Source organism: Cinclus cinclus, chromosome 2 (genome assembly GCF_963662255.1).
Source record: "Cinclus cinclus chromosome 2, bCinCin1.1, whole genome shotgun sequence".
NCBI lineage: Eukaryota > Metazoa > Chordata > Aves > Passeriformes > Cinclidae > Cinclus > Cinclus cinclus.
In genome coordinates this window covers 110,517,727-110,542,643 of record NC_085047.1, presented here as the reverse complement: position 1 = coordinate 110,542,643, position 24,917 = coordinate 110,517,727, and the positions used below count along the sequence as shown (strand labels likewise).

The window sequence follows — 24,917 nt, the reverse complement described above, 5'->3', positions numbered from 1 at the left end:
ACATCCTTTCTCTGGGTGAGGTCATGTTCTGGCTCCACAATGAATAGATCCCTTGCCTTGGGTTATATATCATCCTTAAATCTTAATGCAAATATGTAGGCTTTTCTTTTAAGTGCTGTCAGAGTTCCTCTTAATAGTTTGGTGCCTTCAAAGCAAACCTCAGTAAGCAGAAGATGAAATTTAGAAGATGAAATTTAAGTGCCATGCCTCAACATGAAGGTGCTGTGGAAAAAACAAATGCACTCTTGTTTAGTCTGAACTTGGCCTTGATTTTTTTTTTTCTAAACATTTTTTTGAGGAACTCTGCTCCCTAATTTTCTTTTTGCCTGCTTCCTAATCTCAGAAGATAACTCTCCCATGTTAGTGGGGAAAAAATTGTTTCTGTGAACTGCTGGTTGTTTTGGGTCACAGTAACAAGGGATTTCAGCAACTTAGCTTTTCAACCAGTGCTAGAGATAACTAACAAATATTTTTAAGGTAACTTTTCATTACCATAAAATGGAAAATGACGTTCAATAATATTCATGGTGGGTATCATGCATTTTCTGCTGTGTTTTGGTTCAGTGCTCAGTGCAGTTTCTTAACAGGCGTAGAAGGGTGGTACATTTGTCATTTGCAGCTGCTGGAGTTTGGGTAGATTTTGTTAATTTATTTCAGAAAATATAAAACAAATAATTGTGTACGCAAATAAAACATCTCCTGAACTACTAGCTAGCAGAAAGCTTTTATCTCAAAGCTTTCAATAGTGGTCAAGGCTGCTTAAATCCTGGAGTTTAGTGGTGTTCTTGCAGTACAAGGTGAAGTTATTGCATTTAGCTTGACTTTCCTGCTTTTCTTTTCCCCAAGAGAGTGGTGTAACTGTCCTGCAGGGAATGTTTTTTTGGAATTGACACTGTTTGCTGGTTTTGTTCTTAGTTGTGTATGGGCTTGAAATGTTCAACATATTTATTAATTGTTAACCCGGGATAGTGATGGTGATGTTGTCTTGCATTTAAGACAGTTTATGTATCTGCTAAAATTGAATGGTATTTCATGTCGTGTGAGAAAGAGAAGAGGGCAGTTCTGTGTCCTGGCAAGATTCCCTTTTTCAAACATCCAAGGCCATTCTAAGCCAAGCAATGGAGCTGTGAACTTCCCAGAGGAAGCTCCTGAGCACTCCTTGCTGAGCAGCCTAAATGGTGCTTTCTTGTCACCTCATCCTTGGCAGTATTAGGATTTGCTGAAGGTTTTAGAGGCACTTTTGTATTTTGAATGCTTTTTTGCATCCAGTAGTTTGAATTTCAGTGAAACTTTTGAGTATTTCCAAAGTTGAGAGATTCCCCATCTTCCCTGGGCAACTTGTTGCCGTGTTTCACCACCCTTGTGATAAAAATGTCTCTGAATTCCATAAAAATGTTATATATATGTATATATATATATATATAAAAGCAAAGAAATAGTCTAAAAAGATTAGAAAATAATTACAGGCATGACCATCTTAATATCGCTTGAAATGTAAGCCACAAGGTTTGGTTTGAAAATACTGCTTATTACAGTACCTGTTTATTCTTAAGTATACGTGTATTCCTTTAAAACATGCACAGTCTGTTAGGTTTGTATGAAAAAGAGCCCATAGTATCTTATGCCTAATTTGAAACTTGAAGAAAGATCTTTCTTCCATTGTGCTTTGTATAGTTTAATGTTTTTTAAAAGAAAATTAATGTGGAAGGTTTGTAGTAGCCTGTTTAAATAAAATTACATTCTTCTGTCTAACAGACAATGTTAGTAAAATAAGGTTACCCTTTTTATGAATGTCCATTCTTGGAAGGTTTGTTTTTCTGTTCTCTGAGTATTTGGCTTTTGTAACATTCTGTCTTCAAGAGTATTTTCCCATATTCCAAGATTTATTTAAATTACTGTTCAGCATGTTTGATGCTTTTGATTTATTGGGAAAAGTCAGATATGCAGGTTAACTTGATTTTATAGCAGAATGTTTGGTTTATAGCATTTATTCAAGATTCATAGGTTCACTTCTAGTAGAAGAATATAGTTTCTGTAACTCTGTGGCAAAAGCATGGGAGGCTTGCAGAAGCCCTTAACCTCTTGAACTTTCCCATGTCATCCTATGAACCCTGAATCTATGGCACTGTTCAAATCAGGAAATGTTTAAAAATTAAAAGCCAAAACCCTAGGCTGCTAGATTTTTTATACAGAACATCTGTGGGTTTTGCAGTTTAACAGTCATCCGAATCCTGGTAACATAAGCAGGCTATTGTAAACACTCACTAGTTTATGTAAAATAGCATATGATTTCAGTAGTTTGTTTTCTTGTTATTTCAGCTTTATGACAAAATAAACACAAAATCTTCACCACAAATCAGGAATCCTCCAAGTGATGCTGTACAGAGAGCCAAAGAGGTAATGGGTTTCAAGTATGTTTTTTGTACTTTAAAAGGTTGATTGTATTTAAACTGTAACTTATTTTTCTTCATTAAGATGTGTATTCTGGCTCATTATCCGAATTATTTCTGGAATGCTACCACTGGTTACTCAAGTTATGTAACAAGTTGCATAAACTTGTAGAATTACATTATCTGTGTAAGGATTATGAATATTACTCAGTTTAATGATTTAACCTTTTCTTCAACAATAGTGGTGTTAAAAGGAGCACTCCTGTTGGGTAATTTCAGTATCATTCCTGTTCAGGTTGTTTATCTGCAGCAGAAATCTGTTTATAAAATTTAATCACAGAAAGAAATATTTTGAAGTATCAGCTTTTTAAGTTGAAAAAACCCCAATCTATATCATAGATAGGTCTGTGAAGAGCAGACTTGGAAATGCAATGAAGGTGGCTCTCTAAGACCAAAGATAGACACAGGTGCTCTTAATTCTTATACCTTGCAAACAGTAAGTTACTTGCTTATCTGTGGTCAGCAGTAAAAAACCCAAACCCATTGTATTATGCATAATCAGTAAAAAATTGTGCAGTTGTTAGGGGTTATGTCATAGGAAAACACTGTTTACTGTGCTATTCAGGGAGGAAGACTTTAAAACTCTACATACTAAAGTCACATTGATAGATGCCCTCAAGTCCTGTGCTGCAGAATTTGCTGTCATTTAATCCTGGGGGTGCTTCTAGAAGTAAAATACTCTGCTTTCATTGCCCAACTAGGTGCATGTGAAAATTAAGGTATAAGAATCAAGTTGCAAAATTGAGTTAAAGTTTCTTTACTCTTCCTTCCCAGTGATAAAGTGGCTCAAATTTTATAAAATCAGAAGCTTGGGAGCATTTCAGCAGATGGCCCACCTAGACTTGGGGTCCTTTAACAATTAGTTTTATGAGTGTTTTTAATTCTGCATTTAAGCCAAATGTTTAAGTAAATTGAGACCATGTGTGAAAGCAGCAAATGGTGGAGGTCTTGTGTGTCACCTGTTAGCACTCCATTCCTGTCCCCACATATTTCAGTGTTGGAGGAACGCTGTCAATTGGGGAAGAAAAAAAAAAAAGCCCCAAAACCTGTTTTCTCCAGATTTCTGCTTTAATCTCTTTCAGAGAGAATATTGGAACAAGGTATATTATTCTCTTGGGGTGGCTGGGTGGGGGCACATTCTCTTAAACCCTTTCCTGTGCCAAAAATGTTGGTTTGTATAATCATTTGGGGATACTCTGACTGAGCAGTGAGGGGTTTTGTTTCTTCAACAGCTTTTAAAAAAAAGTCACAGTAGGGCATTTCTCCTGCTTATTTTACAGGTATTGGAAGAAATTTCATGTTACCCAGAGAACAATGATGCAAAGGAGCTAAAGCGTATTCTAACACAACCTCATTTCATGGTAAGCAGATCCTACTCTTGTTTGGGCTATTTTTTAATTTTTTTTAATATTCTTTATGTTAGAAAACTTCAGTAAATGCTTAAAATCTGCATGTGATAGAACTGCATACAGTACACCTATTAGTAAGTGTAAGCTGCTGCTCTGGTAAAAGAATTAGTATTGCTGCTACTACTGGTCCTCATGACTGTGCTGAAAACTGTCAGCAGTTTGGAATCATGTAATTATGGAGCAGTTTCACTGTGTTCTTGGAGGTCTGTGTTGCACGTGGAAAGAAGAATGAATCTTCTTGGATGTCCATAGATAGAGTTGGGATCCTCCTTTTTCTTTTTCCAAAGGTGGTCTTAGGGTAAAGGTGTGAATTCATTGCAAAATAAGTGTTTATTTAATATTGTTTTACAATAAATCAGTACTTCATACAGTCTGTTGAGTTTGTGTTACGTGTCAACACTTACTGTGTCTGTTTCCCAGATCCAGTTTGAGGACAATAATTGTCCTAAATTCAGGGATGTTACTGCTTTGTTAACTTGGTGCAAGTTGCTGAAGTCCATTAATTTTAAGGATTTCTTTTGTTTATGCTGTAGGTGAAGTTCATAAATTGAGAAATTACCATGTTTGCTTTAATCTGCTATACACTCTTATCAGCTTAAAATCATGAATTTGACTTTCCCTAACACGAGGATTATGTGCAGGGGGCTTTGTGGAATTTGCCCACCTGAAAGCTGAATTACTGTAAGTCTGAAGGATAAACATAATTTCCAGGAAAGAGTGAGCTGAAACCAACCTCCTCTTCAGGTATAAGATGAAATCTGGGTAGCTGCATGTCCCAGTGTGTTCTTTTGATGGCCCCTATAGGTTTGGCTACTTTTGTTTTTGTACTTTAAATCAGATCAGAACATGTTTTTAAAGTGAATCTCCTGGTTGCCCCTTAACAAGTGTTTGGTTTGTGTCACCTAAGGGTCTCAGAGCATGCAAAACAACTTTTTTCAGATAAAGTTAAAGTGAAATGTGGGCCAGGAGACAGTGTAGTCCAGCAGCTGATGGACACTCTGACCACAGGGCAAGTTGGAAGCTGGTCAGAAGAAAAATCTCCTGCAATGTGTTCAGTGTGTACATCAGGTCCAGGCTAATCCAGTTGTTTTACTTTTTGGTTCATTCATATTTCACTGCACTAATTGCTAATGTAGACATGGACTTTTTGTGCCCATTCAGCAACGCTGATCTTTTCCCCTGGAGATTGTACCTATCCTGTCCTAAAGTTTGTAAGAGCTCTGATTCAACATTTAACAGGAGCACTTGCTTGAAATAGAACATAAAACAAGGTGGAATGGTACTTGGCCATATTGTAAGAAAGATTTTTTTAAAAAAAAAACCCTTTCTCTGATACTCAGCTTCATTTGGAATCTGACAGGTTCATTTGATTTACTTTGTGGGTGGTTACCCCACAGTGTTGCTAAAACATTAAGCACTGTGGAGAAAGAGAATTATTTAGGTATAATTTATTTTTAGAGTAGGCATCAATAAAAGTGATTGTGGTATATAGAAATTTCATGTATCAAATCAAGTGAGAGGAAAATTGTGTTGAATATCCTCTGTTTTAGGCATCTCTGATACGCTCATAAATCTAAAACCATTTGTCAGAATTCTTTTGCTGCAAATCTAGAAGTATTTTTCATAAGGAATAAGCTGCAATTCCATAGCATACTTTTGATGAGGAATAATTTCAGCAAGTGAGTCTGTGATATCCCAGGCTAAATTCCCAGTTGGTGAAGTCCCACCATCCCTCTTCCCCATCTTTCATCTTCTCCCTTGTAGTTGTGGCATTCATCTAGAACTGCACTTTAATGTTCAGCACTGGGCTGAAGTACTACAAAATTACTCAAAAAAAAAAATCTCAAACTAACCATTTAGTAAAAAGAATGCAGAATAAACAGGAATGATGCCAGAGCCAGAATGAGCAGGGGAACAGAAACAGTTCATGTTAGGGAGGAATGTAAAGTAGTAATCAAACCAGCATAAGCTGGTGTGGATTCACACCTGCAGATAGCACAGTCTCCAGATGCCAAAGGGACAACTCCATCCTCTCTATCATTCCCACTCCTGCTCCCAGATGCACCTTTATGGGATAAATTCTTACATTTATTGCATTCTGCTAAACTTTCCTTCAGAGTGAAAGCCTTTGTATTTTAAAGGAAACTATTAGGAAAGGGAATAATTGTATAAACCAATAATGTCAGCCCACACTCCATGTGTTTGCCAGGTGTTACAGACCAAGACTCTGGTTATTAATTCAGTAACCAATAAGGTGTAATAAGTAGGAGTGTGCATTAACACCTGTATGTTAATGGGCTATTTTAGTATATTTTTAATCTAGTGTGTATTCCTAGTCAGAAGAAAAAAGACAAACAATCTGTCTTATTTAGTTAATCACAGTTGTTAGTGGGTTAAACTGTGCAGGCCTTTACAAAACCAAAGCAGGTAAAGCATGTTTGTAGCAGATCTTCAAGGTGTTCTGTTCTAATTTTTTTTGCCCCTTATGTGCCTTATGGCTACAGAAATAAATTATCAATTTATTCTGTGCATGTTTAACATTTTGACTTAATATAATGTAGGTAAGTTTTGCATGAAGGTCTTTCAGTAGATAATTAATGTAAGAATTCTTAATGCATTGTCAGTACCTCATTTGTTATGTATGTACATGTTTCAAAAAGCTTTTATTCCATTACACAACTTTCAGTAGATTTTCAAATATGCCACTTTCATATGTAAAGGAGTCTATTTTAGAAGTTCTGTATGTTGGAGCAATTGAAATATTTGCTAGGAGTCTTTTGCTTAATGACATATTGAAGTTTTATCCATCAGCATATGCCTTCCTGTTCTGTTCTCTGTAGACAGAGATCCTGCAGTACAGTTGAAAGCAGTTGTTCTCATTAAACTAATTTTTTTAGCAGGATTATCATGTTCTGCAAAGGAAAAACAGGGAAAAAAAACACATTATCAAAATTAGCAGAAATGCCTGAAAACTGGCGTCTTTAAGTAAGGTCCAGTAGGAATCTTTCTGTTAAATGTTTTCAATATTAAATTGAGCTTGCTGTACTTTTAATGTACTTTTGAATTAGTGTTCATTTTTGTGAACATATTCAGAAGTTATTTAATATAATTGTGGACCTTTAAAAATGCTGGAAGTGCCATATTTTAACCTCTTACAAGGTGAATATTATTGCTAAAAATAATGCAAAGGTGGACAATTATTTGATGTGTTAAAAATGTAAGAACCTGGATTATATAAGAAATGTAATATTAAAGCATGGAGAGTGTAACAGATACAGGTAGGGGGACAGAATCACCTCCAAGGTGACTGTGTCTAACCATTAACCTACACTGGAGTAACCACACATAAATGGACACACAAATAAATCGAATTTTAATTAAATATTGTTAATGTGATTGAACTTACTTATATGGTTCAGGTCTCTAATATAAAATGTTGCTTCAGTAGTGCAGGCTAATGCAGGGGAATTGTTGTAACTTTGATCTTAGGCTGACAAAATAAGATGAAAAATAGGAAATGCAGATGAAGGTTAGTAATTAACTAAAAAGAGTATGTGTGTGGATGGGCTTGAAACACTGGAAAAATGGGAGGGAATGTGACCAAAGCATTGTTAGTTTAGGGAATTCTTTTCTATCATTATAGTGCTGACTTCCTAGCTGTAGTTCCAAATAGATTTGATAAATGGGAACAAAAGGTTTTTAAGAAATTACCTTTTATAACATGGTATGCTTTAGAAGTGCTGCTGAAATATCTGGTGAAAGCTAATGAAGCAATATTTTAGCAGTTTGTTGGTTTGCGCACTTAATTTTCGTCAAGCATTGTGAACTCAGGGTGGTGGTGCTGGGTCCAGGTTCTAGGGGAAGGGGAGTGTATGAAAGCAATTATAATAGTAAACAACAACAACAAAAAACAGTATTTCCTTCTTTCAGTTATTGAAAGCTATTCAGGTATTGATCTACAGTCTGCCTTTGTTAGAATGAAATACCATGGGATCTATCTGAGTAGCTTTCCATTTTACTGGAGTAATCATTATAGAATGGTTTGTACAGAAAGGGGGATTCCTGATTCTCTGTCCATGCACATGAGGATGGATTCACTCTGACACCCTCCAGCACCATTCTCACTGAAGTACCTACAGTAAAAATCACATTAACTCGCACAGGTTTTAGTCTCAGAGTGTGTGTGCAGGCATTAGCAGTCTGAACATTTATCTGAGACTCCTTTGAGGGAAAAGTTCTTCAATAGGAAATGGGGCACAAACGCCTTGGGTTTCCTTGACTTTCTGTAAAGCTTTAAAAACACCTACAAGGAACGAGCGAGGGACGTCGGAGGTGATGGGCACGTGACATTTTGTTGCTGTGCTCTCCTCCAGGCCTTACTTCAAACCCATGATGTAGTGGCACATGAAGTTTACAGTGACGAAGCTCTGAGAGTTACTCCTCCTCCCACCTCTCCCTACCTGAACGGGGACTCCCCGGAGAGCGCCAACGGCGACATGGACATGGAGAACGTAACGCGGGTCCGCCTGGTGCAGTTCCAGAAGAACACGGATGAGCCCATGGTATGCAGGCACTATCACTATTCCCCTTGTCTCTGTGCTGGTGAGCACCAGTGCTGTAATGGTTGTAGTGTCAGTATCCTCGCTGTGAGGTGGGGAACAGTTCAGCAGCCGCTGTGGATATTTATCATCCTTGAAATGTTTTGTGTGCGCTCACAGTGCTGCTGTGCCGCCAGGGCTGGGTTTGTTTAAAAGAAATCTTGTAGCAGCTACAGCAAATTAGTCCTTATACCCAACTGGAGCCTTTGCACTTCAGTATAAAATCCCTTTCTAAACAAACCAGATCCTTATATACCCGTATGTTGAAGTACTGCATCCTCACTTAAAAATGGTATCTGGTTTTATTGCTCCTCAAGTGAGTAACAAAGACTTTATTTTAATCTTAAAATTTATACCCTGCCTCCAAGCTTTCAGGAAACATGACTATCCTTAACCACTCAAGAATCGCAGTGCTTTAATGTTCTATTTTAAAAGTATAAACATTTCTTTTTTCCTAGGGAATCACTTTAAAAATGAATGAGCTGAACCACTGCATTGTGGCAAGAATTATGCACGGAGGAATGATTCACCGGCAAGGTAATGACATCTCATGAAGGGTTTTGTCTTCAAACACAGGTTTTTTAGAATCTTTTGTACAAACTGTGTACATTCTCCTGATTTTGATTGCTGCTATTCCATAGCAGTGTTCCTGTGTGCCTGCATGGGCTCCTGCTAACTGCTTTAGTTATTGTCCAGTTGTCTGACAGTTTTTTGAGGTGAGGGCCCACTGTGTTTCATTTATGTCTTAATTAGAATAATTGCTGTCTTATTACTGAGTATAGCTCAGCAAGAGATGGAAGCACCAATAATTTCGGGAGCTGTACTTATTTAATCCTCTGTTTAAAAAAATCCTTACAAAAGTAGAGGTACTTGCAAAAATGAAAGAGCTTTGTCCATAAAATTCTTGAGGATCTTTATATTTTTGGTGTTGAGAATCACAAAAATGGGGTTTGAAATAAAAATATTATTTGTGCCTAGATTCTAAATCTTTGTTTTCAGTTTTCAGTACCGTAACAAATCCTGCAAACATGCTTTTTAGTTCTCATCCCCGTTTTCTCCTTCTTGTCATTTTGTGTGTTCAGATCAGATGTCCAAAAGTAACTGGGTTTTGTCCTGCTTTAAACAGATTAACTCCTGTACCAGGTTGTTGGCTGCAAGTTTGGATTGCAGCCATGAAAGGGTTACTTTAGTTTTTTCAGACTGCCATCTTTTTCTTTTGATGAAAACAAAAATTTTCATAATTTTTCAGATCAAAGTTCCCTCTAGCCTACTGTTGTATTTCAAAGGAAGCTAGGAACAGGTAATTGGGAAGACAAAACATATATTCACTTTGTCTCACTGGTATGGTAAAATCTGTCAGGAAGCAGGAAAGACAAAAGTTTTAATACAAGCAGAGATGCAATTCAGAGAGAATTCTGTATGCCTTAGGAGGACCTTCTGAATTGAAATTTATTTGGCTTCTGAAAGCATGTTTTACAAGGAGATTGCTCTAAGATTCACAGGAAAAAGGTTTTCTTCCAACTGTGCTTAGGTAGTAGTGATACTCTGCACACGATTGCTTCACATGACTGTGTTCCATAATGGGGCTAATAAAACTTTTAAAACCTGCTAAAACTAGGTAAAATATCCAGCTGTGCCCATTAAAACTCTTCTTTTTAATTATGCAGTGTATAAAGAGGTGGCAGAGTTGATATGGGAAGAAAGGCTTTTAAAGATTCTACTTACACCTTCCAGAACATTCAGGAAAAATAAAACACCATTAAAATTTTCTGTTTGCTGTTGACATGTCTGCCAAATGTCTGTTCTTTATTCCCAATTTTTATGTATACTTTTCCTTACAGTCATGTACATAATAATATTCACTTCTGTCAGAATGACAGAAGTGGGAAATGCTGCAGAAAAGGGGATTTTATTTGATACAGGGATGTTACTGAATCTGATTTTCAGTCTAATATGTAATTCTATCAGTTTTAGGTTTTGAATAATATCAAAGAATCTTTATACTATTTCAGGCCATATGGTGGTTTTGATTCAATATTATTGCTTAATAACAGAAATATGTTTTTCCCATTTACTTAAAGAATGCCTGGGCATCTCTTGCTGTGTATTCACTGCACTCTGAAAGACAAATTTGTAGCTAATACAATTTCTGAATCTAGCAAAAAAATTAATGTTGTTTTCTGTTTATGCCTTTGTGTGAATATTAGTGCTGTGTTATAATTATTTCAATTTGTAGAAACATGTCCTGAGGTGATTGTGTGTTTGTTAACTCTGCAGGTACGCTACATGTAGGGGATGAAATCAGAGAGATAAATGGAATCAGTGTGGCAAATCAAACTGTAGAACAACTACAAAAAATGCTTGTAAGTGCTTGAAGTCTTCCTCATGTCCTCTATAAAGTGTCTGTCTTACTTAGTCTAAACTTTTGTTTGTGTTCTAACTTCCCCTTTTTCTTGTGTTCCTGATAGACTACATGTCCATGCAACAAAAAGTGCTTTCAATTTATAACTGTTAGGCTCACAGTTACTGATGTTACAAATTTAAAAAACATTACTTTGAGCTCAGTCTGTCTTTTTCTGGGAAAACTCCACCCACCCTTGCTGGTAGCGTCTGTTTGATATTTCCAAAACACGTTAATTTTTCTGCATACGACCCTAACCTTGAGATCTTGGATGGTATCACTAATCCTAGACAAGCTTGAAGGGAAATAGCATTTTATTGGGGGTCACAGTAAGCCAGACAGAGAGAGAAAGGGGGGAACTCTGAGATCTCTTGAAGTGATCTGCTCACATTTCTGCCCAGATCAAGTCCTGCACTGGTCAGCCATGTGGTATTCCCCAGTATTCAGATTGCCTTTTGTGAAAATACAATCTGCTGCTACTCTGGAGTTACTACTTGTTATAAATATTCTTACACAATAGTAAATACAACGTAGCAGACCCCGTGTTCTGTTCTGATGAAAGACTGTTTTTGACATTCCTGCCTTCAATACAGTAAAATGCAGCTTTCCAGAAACTGAATACAGTTTTGCTTTTTAACATGCATTATGAAAGGGAAGAAAATGCCACTTTGGTAGAAAAGACTGTAGATGACAAGAATATAGCTACAAAGAAAAGGGTGTCATGGAAGAAACCTGCACTTATCTCACAGTAAAATGTGAATTTCAGTGTGAATCTCTCACATTAAAATACAATTCTGGACTCTAGGCATTCAAAACCTGGTCAGGTGAACAAACTGATACTGCATGTTCATCCTTTAGATTAATGAAAACAAATTAAATGTTTGTTTATAGGTGATACGACAACTTATCCATAGCATTTTAGCTTTCCATGTTTGGACTGTGATGTTTTCCTTTCAAGCATTAACAGTTTGGAGATTTTTCTCTTCAGTGTTAGTCTTGAAGTGCTTCTTTTTTCACAGAGGGAAATGCGTGGAAGTATTACCTTCAAGATAGTGCCAAGTTACCGCACGCAGTCTTCATCCTGTGAGGTAATGAATTCAATGACCCATCCCCTTTCTTCCTCAGTCCTGTAACTAACTGCCTGCTGATGGCTGAATGTTACTGCTTTCTGGGAAATTGTTTCTGCCTGTCCTGTTAGATCACGCACACCAATTTTACAACAAAGATAACGGAACACGAGTAGGTCCCACCTACCTACTCAGCCCTGCCTTCATATTCATCTCATCAGCACCTTAACTCTTTACAGCCTATTAAAAAATATAGGGAAGGGGATCCTCAACTTAGGCATCTAGGAAGCCCCTTTGAAATATGACCATTTAAACTCATACTTCAGGAAGTCTGTTAAAGTTCCCTAAGCTGAGGAGAGATCCTCCTCTTTTTTAGGCTTTAAATATTATGTTGCTGCTTTAGGCTGTTAAGGGTTAATTGAAAAACCTGTTTCTGTATAACCCTGTTGAGGTAAATTTGTGGTGGTTGTGTGTAACAGTTACATGTGGCTTAATATTATGTTTCCAGGAAGAAATGGTCTTTGTCACTGTGGAAGATAAAACAGATTTCCAGTTGCTGCTGGGCTAGAAACTTGGTATTATGGCTTTTGCACAGCAACATTTAATTCCTTTCTGCTCACAAAGTTGCGTTCCAGATTGCAGCTGAAGGGAATTAAATTGTAGAAGATGGCTACTTGAGAGCCACTGTTCAGTCTGAGCATACAGATGGTATTTGCAGCGTGTAGATGATGCCAGTCTCTCCGTGGCACGTGCTGAACTGCGCAAACAGCTCCCGAATTAGAACTCCCCAAGTGAAATCACAACCCCTGCTGAAGTCAAGCACCTTATCTTAATTAGAGCTGTGATTTCATCCTAATTGTTCTTGTGTCTCAGCAGATGCTAGAATACACAGAAGCTGCTATTGCGGTTGTCAGAGCAATCTGTTTTTACAAGGAAAAGAATTACTGCTTTTTGGTTGCCTTTGGTACTTCTAGTTGAATTCAACAAAAACTAAAATGCTTTAGAGGTAGAAGGTTTGACAGATTTTTCACCTATGAGGCCAATTTTCTTAAATATGAAACCAAAAGCTTTTCATGAAATGCAAAGGCTTTTAAAAAATAACAGCATGCTGACAAATTCATGTATTGACTTCTGTGCTGCAAAGAGGAGTAATAATAAAAGATACCTCACTTCCCAGTATTGAAATACAGAAACTGATGTAACTGCAGACTTGCTGGGAAGTTGATTATTTGGAAAAACTCAGCATACAGCTTTAAATAAATACTATTAGTTGTCATTTTAGTAATAGCAGATCATCTTTTTTCTTCAGCTTTGTGTCCTTAGACTTTTCATGACTATTTACGTCACAGAAGAATGGAAAATACACTCTTACTTCCTTTGGAAAAAAATGGCTAAACTAGACGTGTGTGATCAAAGAGAAAAAGAAACCATGTCTAATTAGCCCACTTTGTAGCATTTAGCATTCATTTAGTCAGAGATGGATGAGTCCTTTCCACCTGCTCAGCCACACTAAGATTTTGGCTTGATTTTCATTGTTTACACAAAAACCCCGGTGTTTTTAAATCATCCTGTTAAAGCATCAGTAGTCCTTTGGTACACATAGAATTTTTCTCACAGAATTTTTCAGGGAGGTGATTCAGATGAATCAAATTCTTATCCATTGATAAAGGCTAAAGATCAATGTTGACTGACATTACTCACACAGAAATCTTGGTTCTCATGCCCTCCAGCAGGATAAATAGAGAGATGTTTTGTCTTCACTAGTATAATCTTCCTAGTTAAGGTATTTTTTGGCAACATTTCAGTCTGTATTTATGTTTGGTTCCCCCCTCCTTCAGTCATGGACTGGTGCTCATGTAGTGTAGTTTTCTGGGAAGAGGAATATAAAGTAGAATTGAGGACTGGGGGACTTTGAGGGTCCTACCAGGATCACATCATTGGATTGCAAAACATCTTCTTCATCTTGAATAAGAAAAAAACTACATATTAGTAGAATCAGAGATCATGTGCCTTTTATTTATAATCTTAGGCCTTCACAAAGGTGAGAGGGGCATGGAATGTTTGGGATTTTTTTTAAATAACAGGGATTTGAATTTCACTTGCCATATTTGGTTTCTTTTGTAGTCATTTAAAGTAAGTGCTATCTTCTAAATATTGAGCCATTTCTGCATATATAGGGAAGTCTTTTTCCTACACTATATAATTCAGGGTCACTAGGCAGTTTTCAAAATCTCAGCTGAATAATTGCAGTTTTCTTAGGCATTTGTGGCTTTTCCTGCACCCATGCCTTCCATTCAGCTACCAGACCGATTTCATGGAGCAGACCTTGCTTGAAGAAAGTACTTTTGAATTCCCTTGTGTAAAAATTGCATCAGCTGATCTGGTGTGAGGTGACCTGCTTATCCACTAGTATGGCAAATAACCTGAGTTAACATAGATATTTTGATAACAAGGGGCCAGGGTATTGTTTTCTTCGTAAGATAGCAAGAAAATTGCAGATTTACATAAACATGAACTGAAGTAACTGTTGCAACACATTCTTCTTATGGCTGATGGCTGTGTACACTGTTTATATGTTTCAGTTTTATCCCAGTGAGTAAGCATTTTCCTCTGGCTACATTTCCATTCTTACTTTGTACTGACACATCACCCCAAGTAACTTTTTACAGTGTCAGATACACGAGATTGGTAAGAGAAGGACTTCTTTCTCCTTCTTTCTTCTTTCTTCCTTCCTCTTTCTTCTTTCTTTCTTCTTTCTTTCTTTCTTCTTTCTTTCTTCTTTCTTTCTTCTTTCTTTCTTCTTCTTCTTCTTTCTTCTTTCTTTCTTTCTTCTTTCTTCTTCTTTCTTCTTCTTTCTTCTTCTTTCTTTCTTCTTTCTTCTTCTTTCTTTCTTCTTTCTTCTTCTTTCTTCTTCTTTCTTCTTCTTTCTTCTTCTTTCTTCTTCTTTCTTCTTCTTTCTTCTTCTTTCTTCTTCTTTCTTCTTCTTTCTTCTTCTTTCTTCTCCTTCTTCTTTTTTAAAAAAAATTGTTATAAACATACTTTATGTTTCAGATTGCCTTTGTGAAACTCTTAAGTTGTCTCATTAAAAAGAAAAGCCTTTATACATACGACATTTTAAAAGCCTGGTGGTAATCACCACAGATTTTTTCCTTTATCTTCCATGGTTTCCATTCGTGCACAAACATAAGGAGTTTTTATTCTCTTAAGTCTTTTTTAGATTTGTATTAAAAATACTGACAGAAGAGTTCCTTGAGCAAGACAGAAATGCAAAAATCTCTCTGTTTTTGTTGGAGGTTTTGGTTTTGTTGGTTTTCTTGTTTGGAGGTTTTTTTGGGTGTTTTTTAATATCTGGCAACAGTGTCGTTGATCCAACTGTTTTTATCAGTATCTCATTTGATCAGGTCATATTTATTAGACATTGTTGAGTTCTTCTGTATAGGTTTGCATCTCAAATACATTGGTTTATCACTCATAAACCACATCTAAAAAGAAGCAATCAACAGGCAACTGGGTTTGCCATCATTTGGAAATCATTATGGTTGTTTCCTCTAAGGCTCTAGCTCTGTGATTCTTCAACTGAATAGTGATGACCTCAGAGATTCCTGTGTTGTTTTTGTCCTGATGCTGGAGAAGGCTGGGAAGTCCAGTCAAGTTTACTAAAATATAATGCTAAAAACCTTTCTACATTACTCAGAATTGTTGGATCCTCTAAGTATTTTTCTGCCCCTGTTCCCAGGAAAAGTAGGGCTTTTACTGATTTACTGGAGAAACAAACAACCAAAACTGAAGTTTTCCAGGCCAGTCCTAAGCAGTCCAGTTATTCTACAAGGATCTCTGTGCTTATTGGTTTGTTTCAGTAGATTGTCCATAATACAATTTTTCTCCTAACTTCTTAGTCTGGTATTTTTTTGAAAGAAAGACATGTCCCTAGAAAATTAAGAATCTAAATGTCTGAAATTGTGACAGAACAGGCTAATTATGTAAAAGTCATACATAAAAATATGTCTCTTGACTAACTTGTCAGATTATTTCTGACAGTACTGAAGTCACCAATAGCACTGAAAATGTATTTTTTTTTTCTTCAGTATGTTATGATGGAACATTTGCTTTGAATAATATGCTGTCTTGTATTGAGAATTGTTGGAGGAATACAAATCAAAACATTCTCAAACCAAGAAAATTTCCTTCAAAGGCAGAATCCTTCAAGACAGTCCAGAAATAGTGGCATTCTCTAAACTTGTTTTTCTCCAAATTATTTGGGTGCTTACTTCAGTTTCCAAAGCTTTCACTTGCTAAACCATCACTGACAACAGATTATGACAAACCATATTTTAAAAAAAAAAGTTAAAATTGTTTTTTCACCTCTTGAAAGTGAGAAAATAGTAGAGAAAGAATTGCACAGCAAGCAGAAAATCCGTTTATAAAGCAAGGAAGTCACAACTTTTTTCAAAAAAGTTCTGGTTACAATTTGATAAAGGTGATAAATCCATACACAAAAGAAAAGAAGAAGGAATACTGATTCCTTTAAGCTTTTCATTTTTTTATTTTTTTTTCAGTAATGAATGGTTCATTTGTTCTCATTTGAATATTTTAAACTTCTTGTGCTGGAGTGCTTTTGTAATTAGAATTAGAGCTGATTTCCCCCACTCCATTACACATTGCAAATACTTGTGGGAGGCAAGTTTTGTTCTTATGTATGTGGCATTAATCCCTGCTTCATGCTGCAGGAACAGTTTAGCTCCAGGTTTTTAATTGTTCACAGAAGGTATTTGTATTTATAAATGTGACAGGGTTAACTTTGTTTGCTTAGAAAAATGTTTTAGTCCTTTTTCTCTGCTGTCCTTGGTGTTACATAGTATGACCAGACATTCCTAAACTGACCTTTGACATGGAATATTATATTCCAGAATTCCTTTTGAAGGTAAAAGAGTTTTTGGTTGGTTTGTTTTTTTGTTCTTTTTTTTACAGTGTACAAGTGGATTATTTTATTTCCAGAAGAGATGGCTCAATTATCTTGACCTCATGGAATTAAGCACTGTACAGTCAAAATGGCATGTGAAAAAGATTGCTCTGAAAAACCCAATCAGAAATTCCAGTTATCCTTCCTGTAGAATTTCCAGTGTGTTCCCTGTGTCTGTTCTCTCTGCACTGAAGTCTGGGTCTAGGGAATTGGCTTTTTTTTTAAATGCTGTGTTTTGGCAAGGTTTGGTACTTTAAAGGCCATACTAATGTTGGAGGAAAGCCCTGCCTGTGCTGTAAAAAGGATGACATGGGAGGAGAGAGAATTTAGCTTTTTCCTCAGCCTCAGTGTCTGTGAGGCTCTGCAGGGAGATGCATCTTGCTGAGTAGAGACTGATCAACACTGACAACCACCACACAGCTGAAAAAAACACCCAGAAACATCTTTAGAGCAGGATATGGGCCTCATTCTATTCCAAGTACTGTTCAGAGTGTGACTTTCAGGTGCTTTAACCAAGACTGGTATGGCTGAGGGCTGGTAGCCTTGTCAGCCACATGAGATCTTAGAAGCCCCAGTTATTAAAAAGCCGAAGGCAACATAAAAATAATTATTACCTCAGGTAAATCAAAATGTCAAACCTGAACCATAAGCTATGGAAAAGCTTTTCAGATTTACAGAGTAGTATAGTATGGAGTATATATTGTACATGGAGTATAGTTTGTAGTGTGGCAGCTTTCACAAATGAAGCAGCTAAGCAGATGGTTATAAGGCTGTGGATGTAACTGTTCTTTGAAATATATCTGTGTTCCTGTGCTAGTGTTGTGTTGTTAATGAACCTTGTGTCTTATTTCAGAGAGATTCCCCCTCTACATCCAGACAGTCCCCCGCTAATGGTCATAGCAGCACTAACAATTCTGTTTCGGTAAGATTTCCAGTTCCACACAGAGAAAGTGTGAAAGTTTTGTTGGTGCTCATCTGCCATTACTGTTATACTTATCATGTGGTCAGTGGAAAATTTTGTCCTGCTCAGAGAACCCAGGTTATTGCATATGTAACTCCCCGTTTCCTTTTTCTTTTTTTTTTTTTTAAGGGCTTTTTCCAACTTACTCTTCTCATTAAAAGCCATGCACTGAATTAAATGTTAATGACTGTACTGTGACACTTAAGTCATCTTTAAATCATTGTCAGCACTTTCCTCAAAACTGAGCAGAGGTTTAAAGTGAAAGTTTTTATTTCCATCCTGAACTTTGGAAACAGAGTCTGAAGGAAGAATTAAGTGTGCAGTTGGTGTCCCAAGACATTTTAGATTCTTTTTTTTTTTAAGTTTTGTGTTTTGAGAGCCCTCTGGAGCGTGTACTGGTTTCCGCTATCTGAGTTAAGGAATTGGTGTGCTCTCTGCTGTCGTGGTACGTGCACATACTGTGTGAAACATGAGCCTTGCCTGGATATGGAAAGCAAAAGGAAGTGGCTTTAAACTGCACTACAAACCAAGCTATTCCCATCACATCTTTAACACAAAGTACTTCTGTTTTGTATGTATTCAGGTAGAAAGGTGCTGTCGATCTCCCGTTCTTCCTAAAGCACATTAATGTTAAAATTTGTGTTGTTTATCATCTGTTGTTGTTTGGACCAATGTAGTAACTACACACAAGTTTCTTCAATGAGTGCTGTCAATATCACGAGTTCATGGGACTAGCTAAAAACCAACCAAAAAAAAAAAAAAGGCAAAACAAAGTAACTGTTTCTATAACTATTGATAAAAAATGCAACTTAGACATTATTTACCACAAGGTGAAGTGCTTATTAATTAATAGAATTAAAAATAATAGTGTGAATGAAAAATTAAATACATTTTTGTGAATGCAGTTAAATTTATATCATGAAAGTAGTTGTAATCTTAATTCTCAGCACAGTTGATCACATTATATACATTTTTAATCATAAGAGGTTTTGCTATTCATAATGGCCTCTCTTTTAAAAGCAAAACTTGATACTTAAGTGGAAAAGGCATTCACATAAAGAGCCTCTTTCACTTAGTGGTGCTTTTGTGTTGAAGATGCTGAATTATTTATTAAAAAGCACATTCTTTATCTGCTTAAACTTTTTACCTGCTTTCTTCAGCTTGCTGCTAAACAGCCTGGGTTTGATTTTTCTTTAAGAAAAGGGTTATTTCTAAACATGGGTCAATGCTTTATACTTTTGTCTAACTTACCATTTTACTGTAATGTAGTATGAATCACTAACAAACAGTGTTATGTACCCTTAAAAAGTAAAATGAAAATTTCTTCTCCTGGGTTGACTTTATTCTGCAGGACTTGCCATCGACAACACAACCAAAAGGAAGACAGGTGAATAGATATCCTCCATGGGAATTTTGTAAACTTAGCTGCTAGCAAACATCCCTGCTTACCTTTTCCCCCCTCATATTCTGTATGTGCTGGACTAAAAACATTTACGCTTGGAAAATTTATTCCATTTTTTTTTTCATTTTTCTTTTTAACTCATTTGTTTGTGGCTAATTCAAAATAGCTTTTTTTTTTTTTTCCAAGTGTCCACGTGTGAGAGTTACAAAGTCATTGTGAATTTAACTGGAGATGTTGATTTAGTTCAGAATGCAGTGACTTGGGCAGGTTTTAATCCTAGAGGAAAGCTTAAATTTCTATTTTAGCTGAAATGGAGACAAGTAGGGCAGGTATCTAAAACTAAAATATTCTGCTGATGAAGACTGTAAGACTTGAGTTTATCTGAAACTAATTATTAACATTAACAAAGTTTAAAAAAAACCAAAACATTAAGGACAGCTTCTGTTAAGGTTTGATAAATCTGAATGAAGATGGTCTCTTAAAATTTCAGTCCTAAGTCCCATATTCAGTAACCTCCCTTAACTTTGTTACCTTGTCCTAGTGGTTGTGCAAGTCAGCACAGACCAAAGAAAGATCTTCCCCCTCCAGAAAATTCCAAGAAAGCACATGGGGCTCCTCAGAGTATTCCCTATCTTTCTCTTGGCAATTTTAAGAATTTTTGTTCTTTTACTGCAGCCTCCAAATGAACACATACTGTCAAGTGACTTGTGATTCATCTCCAGTAACTGCTCCAGTTATTTATAGTCTTTCCAGAATCTACCTCTGAGTTTTCAGCCGTGTACTCAGCCTCCTTCTCTACCAGGAATTTTTATAATAGCTCTTGCAATTCCATTCAAGAAGTCATCAGCTGCATTAACTCTTATCTTTGAGAATCATATTATACTGCTGTGTGGTTGAGTTGGCTGGAACTTCTATTACAAGAATGATTTGCTCTCACTTCACTTCCCATTTTTAGAGCTCTCTATAGTTCTTTCAACTTCCCATTTTCTTGTGAAGCTGCCTGAATATAAACCTGGAAAGGCACCATGAAACACCTTCCAGACATTTACATTAAGTTTTCATTTGCTCCTCACAGGGTTTTTTTCCTCCCCAGGACAAGAAACTTTGTTCAAGGCAGTATCAAAATAATGGTGTTTCTCTTACTCGCACCATTTATAATTACCTGATTTTTTCAATTTTTACCTGATTTTTCCCATTGAACCAGCATCTTTTTCTTGTCATCCTGGAAAACAATGAGGGCTTGGCTGATAGATATATCTTTATGTGTAAGGAAGTTTGTAATGTTGCATGAGCTGCCAATATATGGTGGATAATGGCTCAAACTGGAGCAGGGACCTGAAAAGTAGGGAAGTTTCTAGATAGTAAAAATACTGCTGATGTTTCTAGACCTATATGAATAGGCTTCAGGCAAAATAAGGGATTGGCTCAATAATGATAACTTCATGAAAAACAAATTACTAAGTAAACATAATTGGTTTCAAAATATCCTATTTCTCAAGTAATTAAAAGAAGTTGAGTTGCTTTTTTTAAATTCAGTGCACAACAGAGCAAGGGTCAGATTTAATGTATTAAAAGTTGAGTTCTATATTGGTATTGTCATCTGATGCTCTCACTGCAAACCAATAAAAATACATCAGCTACAAGATAAAATGGTTAGCCATTTTAAGTTAATTTCATCATATGTCTAGATGCAAATTGGATTCCTTTTTTAAGTGCCATGAATAGTGCTAACACTGCATAGTTACAGCTATTATTGGAGCAGAATTTGAGCAGAGTTGAAAAGTGATTGTTAAAGTTTCTAAGAAGGTTATTTCTTTGCAATGTAATTGTTGGGGATTTTTAAATCTAGTCCATTTTTAGTAAGAAACTCAGCAGTGTGTGTATACAAGGCTGTCTGAGATGCTGTAGGGTGATGTTTCAAGCTCATGAACTGTGGAAATTATCTATCTAGTGCATGACACTTAATTTTGATTTTAAGATCCTTGGGTGCATCAGGGCTCCAATTGGCAACCAAAACTGGAGATCACTTTTATTTTAGTTTTCTAGGGTTGAGACCTCAGTAACACACAAGGAAAGGATTGGTGTAATCTTTTAAATTGTGAAGTCATGGTCTGGATTCTTTCTGTTCATGTTCCTTGGAGAATAACTTGCTCAAATAATGAGTTTTATTTACACAGGAGTAGACTTTTACTGAAAAACCCATACAGAGAACTTCCACATTCCTCCTGAGTAACTCTGTGATAGGTACAATATAGGACTTCCTAAAAATATTTTTTTAATCTTTAAAAATTAAATTTTTTTTTAATTTTTTAAAATTTAAAATTCTCATTCTAAAGATCATTAATAAAGCCAAAGTCCTTTATACTGTCCAGTAAAATTTCCTGTCACAGAAATTTTTAAAACATACCAGGGGACTTCAGTTGGAAAGTACACTACAGGTTGAGTTGTAAGGTGATGGTTTGTGTTCTGTAATGATTTGTGATAGTTAATAACTGTTTGAGGGACTCTAGGGGTTTATTACGTTTTTGCTGTTCAGATTCTATAGAATGTAGAAACCATGAGCTGATGAAATAACATGTCTCCATCATTTGCTGGAGGGGCCATTTTCATTTTCAATTATCACTTATGCTTTGGCACCTTCCTTTTTTGTTTTTCTTTGCTTGTTGCAACCAATATGTGTGGCTGCATTCACAGATCAAATTTTCACCTGTTACTCTGAATACCATACCAGTAATGATATTGCAGTGTCTCTTATAAACTCTTTTCTTTGTAGATCTATGTAAGAGCACAATTTGAATATGATCCAGCAAAGGATGACCTCATTCCTTGCAAAGAAGCTGGCATCAGATTCCGAGTTGGTGATATTATCCAAATCATTAGCAAAGATGATCATAACTGGTGGCAGGGTAAACTTGAGAACTCCAAAAATGGTACTGCAGGTCTTATTCCTTCTCCTGAACTTCAGGAATGGTATGACTTAAGTTTTCTATAAAAATAAACCTAGTTTCGTTTTTTATTTCTGTCTTTCATACTTTTCATTGTTGTATAGCTAGCCTTTGAATTCTTTTTTTTTTTCCTTCATTTTTTTCTTCCTAAGTCTGTATATTGACTCAGTTTGTGTGGTATTGATTTTTTTCTCATGTATGCATTGCAGTAAGTGTTACATGCAATTTTATATGTATGATTACATTAAAAAATAAAACCCTGCATTAATAAACATTTTGCTTTCTGGCATACTGTAGGAAACTAAGATTGAAGCTGGCTACATGCAAATTGGTTATACAAGAGAGTCAAATTAGTTTCTCTTTCAGCTTCTAATCAGGGGTTTCATTAATACTGTTTGCATGCAAGTGCTGCAGTAACAGGGTTTTAGCAAGTCAAACAGAAAGGTCATTGAGGGATTTTCAGGGTTTTCTTTCCTTTTCATTTTTCATATGAATGTCAAGAAGCAGAGCAAAATCACAATGCCAGTGGCTGGTTCAATGAACAGCAATGGCACTGAGCAATGCAAAGCCTTTAAACAGCCTTCAGTTCAGAAAAAAAAAATTAAATGTATCAGTACAAATTCTGGCAAGTGAGCCCTGGGCCTTGGAAGGTATGATCATACCTCAATAAAGTTTATCAACATGGATAACCTAGCCCAAAATACTTCATACAGGATTTGCTGCATAAAAGAATTGGAGTTGTGCACAGCTCCTGTGCCTCCTAGGCTGGCTAGGGGAGATTTTGCCAGAAGAAAGAGGGAGGCAGGCAAGACCTTTAGTTCCATCTCCTGAGCTCTGTGCAAGCCCTGATGTAAGTAAGGGAGGCACAGGTGCACATTGCAGCAGGGTCCCTTGCAGTGCTTCACCCTAAATACAAACTTCCAAGCACTCCCCCAGCTCAGCACCACTTGCTCTGGGGTATTGTAGACCATGGTGGTCTTTCCACACCTTGTGCTTTTCCATTCTGATCTGCTGCAGAATGGTCTGGATTCACCAAGGCTGCCTTTCCTCCCATGCTCACTTCATCTGTGAGCTTCCATCTTCTACCTCTAAGAAAATATTCTTACATCAAAATATCCTTGTATATCTGTTTCTTTGAAGTAATAAAAAATATTTTCAAAAGTTTTACTGTACTCGTGTTCTATAAAAAAATCTTGCTTTTCAAATTCATTCTGTGCAGCTTTTTTAAGATCCTTGATTACAACCGAAAATGTTTTTTCTCCTCCTTGTGTCAGGCGAGTTGCTTGTATTGCCATGGAGAAGACCAAACAAGAGCAACAGGCCAGCTGTACTTGGTTTGGAAAGAAAAAAAAGCAGTACAAAGACAAATATTTGGCAAAGCACAATGCAGGTATGAACAAAAAATGCAGGTATCTGTAACAGGTTATGTTTTTTGTAGTTTAAGCCTTGTCAGTAATTGTTCAGATGGCACTATTATATAAACGTAATGAGTTACTTAGGAAAATATATGTAAAATTCTAATTACACCAACATTACTCTGCTTGTTCTTTGTTATTTAAGCATAGAGCTTAGTCAGTGAGAGGCAAGCTGCCACAAAATCAGTGCATCATAGTATATCTTGATAGAGGCTTAGATTGTTTATATTTAAGGCAGCATTAGAAGCAAACAGGATATGATTTTTGTAACCTATATAACTGTACTGTGCTCTACAGAAGACTGTTGTGTAGCATCCTTGTTAGTATGTAGTTATAGTTACAGATTACATATGTGAAAACATCATGAAAGAGCATTTTTGTTGTAGTGGTACAGCTGGAAGTGGACTAAGAGCCATTGCAGAGTCAGTGTGTTATTTACAGTTACCAAAGAGATCCAGCTGTGGACGTTTATCCTCCTTGCAGTGATTTCTGCCTGAATCCTGAGTTTGGGGCTTCTGTTTAGACTGCTGAGAAAATGAATTGTTTTAGAAAATTTTAGAAGTGTAGAGTAAGAGATCCTTGTCAAGCAAAATTCATTAGTTTTAGTAGTAGAGAGACCCCATCATTTATGAGCTGAATTTGCTTCTTTTCTTCTTTTAATATATAATACTTAATGTGCTGAAACTGCTTTTCAACATTTTTCTGTTGCTTCTGCATTGATAGCACATTCTGTGATGCTTATGTTGTTTTGATCTCCTGAGAGACTTGCAGAGATTTTTATTAGAATCAGAAGAGATACCTGTCCAAGCAGTGTAATGAAAGTATTTTATATTACATTCATTTCTGAGGTTTTTATTCAGCTGCAGTATTGAATCCAACAATTAAAGCATATAAATCCTTGTTTTCATGTGGTTTCTCTTTACCTGCACAACGTGTGCAGTATCAGAACTCATAATGTGTCACTATTACAGAATGTGTGTTTCCTTAAAAGTAATTTGAAAGTAAATTCTAAGAAAGTCAAAAGACAGTAATTGTTGTTTATACTCTGTAAATTCAGTGTTGCATTTAAGATGTTCACAGGTGAATATAAAACTATTTGTTACCCTGAAAGCTCTCACAAGCAGAGATTGAATGTTTTAAGTAGGTTCCTTCCTTTTGCTGGTGTAACACCCTGCTTGTTCTAATTTTTCCCCTTCATGGCAGTAGCAGCATTTCACCACATTTTAATAATTATAATAAAAGCTGTTGAGAGTAAACTGGATTTTATGAGCCAGTTTTTCACCATACTGGTATCAATTGCTCCCAGCTC

The 24,917-nt window shown here is 36.3% G+C and overlaps 1 protein-coding gene across 5 annotated transcripts in view; it reads left to right on the top strand.

The window, feature by feature from the left end:
• Positions 1 to 24,917, top strand: part of CASK (calcium/calmodulin dependent serine protein kinase) — a 183,846-nt gene that overhangs the window by 145,784 nt on the left and 13,145 nt on the right. For 3 of the 5 annotated variants that reach the window (XM_062515186.1, XM_062515188.1, XM_062515187.1), the window contains 10 exons: positions 2,320 to 2,397; positions 3,731 to 3,811; positions 8,233 to 8,421; positions 8,916 to 8,994; positions 10,735 to 10,820; positions 11,878 to 11,946; positions 17,739 to 17,807; positions 19,198 to 19,233; positions 22,022 to 22,218; positions 23,468 to 23,583. In XM_062515186.1, the coding sequence (XP_062371170.1) occupies positions 2,320 to 2,397; positions 3,731 to 3,811; positions 8,233 to 8,421; positions 8,916 to 8,994; positions 10,735 to 10,820; positions 11,878 to 11,946; positions 17,739 to 17,807; positions 19,198 to 19,233; positions 22,022 to 22,218; positions 23,468 to 23,583 (1,000 nt within the window). The remainder of the gene's footprint in view (positions 1 to 2,319; positions 2,398 to 3,730; positions 3,812 to 8,232; positions 8,422 to 8,915; positions 8,995 to 10,734; positions 10,821 to 11,877; positions 11,947 to 17,738; positions 17,808 to 19,197; positions 19,234 to 22,021; positions 22,219 to 23,467; positions 23,584 to 24,917) is intronic. The other 2 variants (XM_062515189.1, XM_062515191.1) reach the window with 1 other exon arrangement.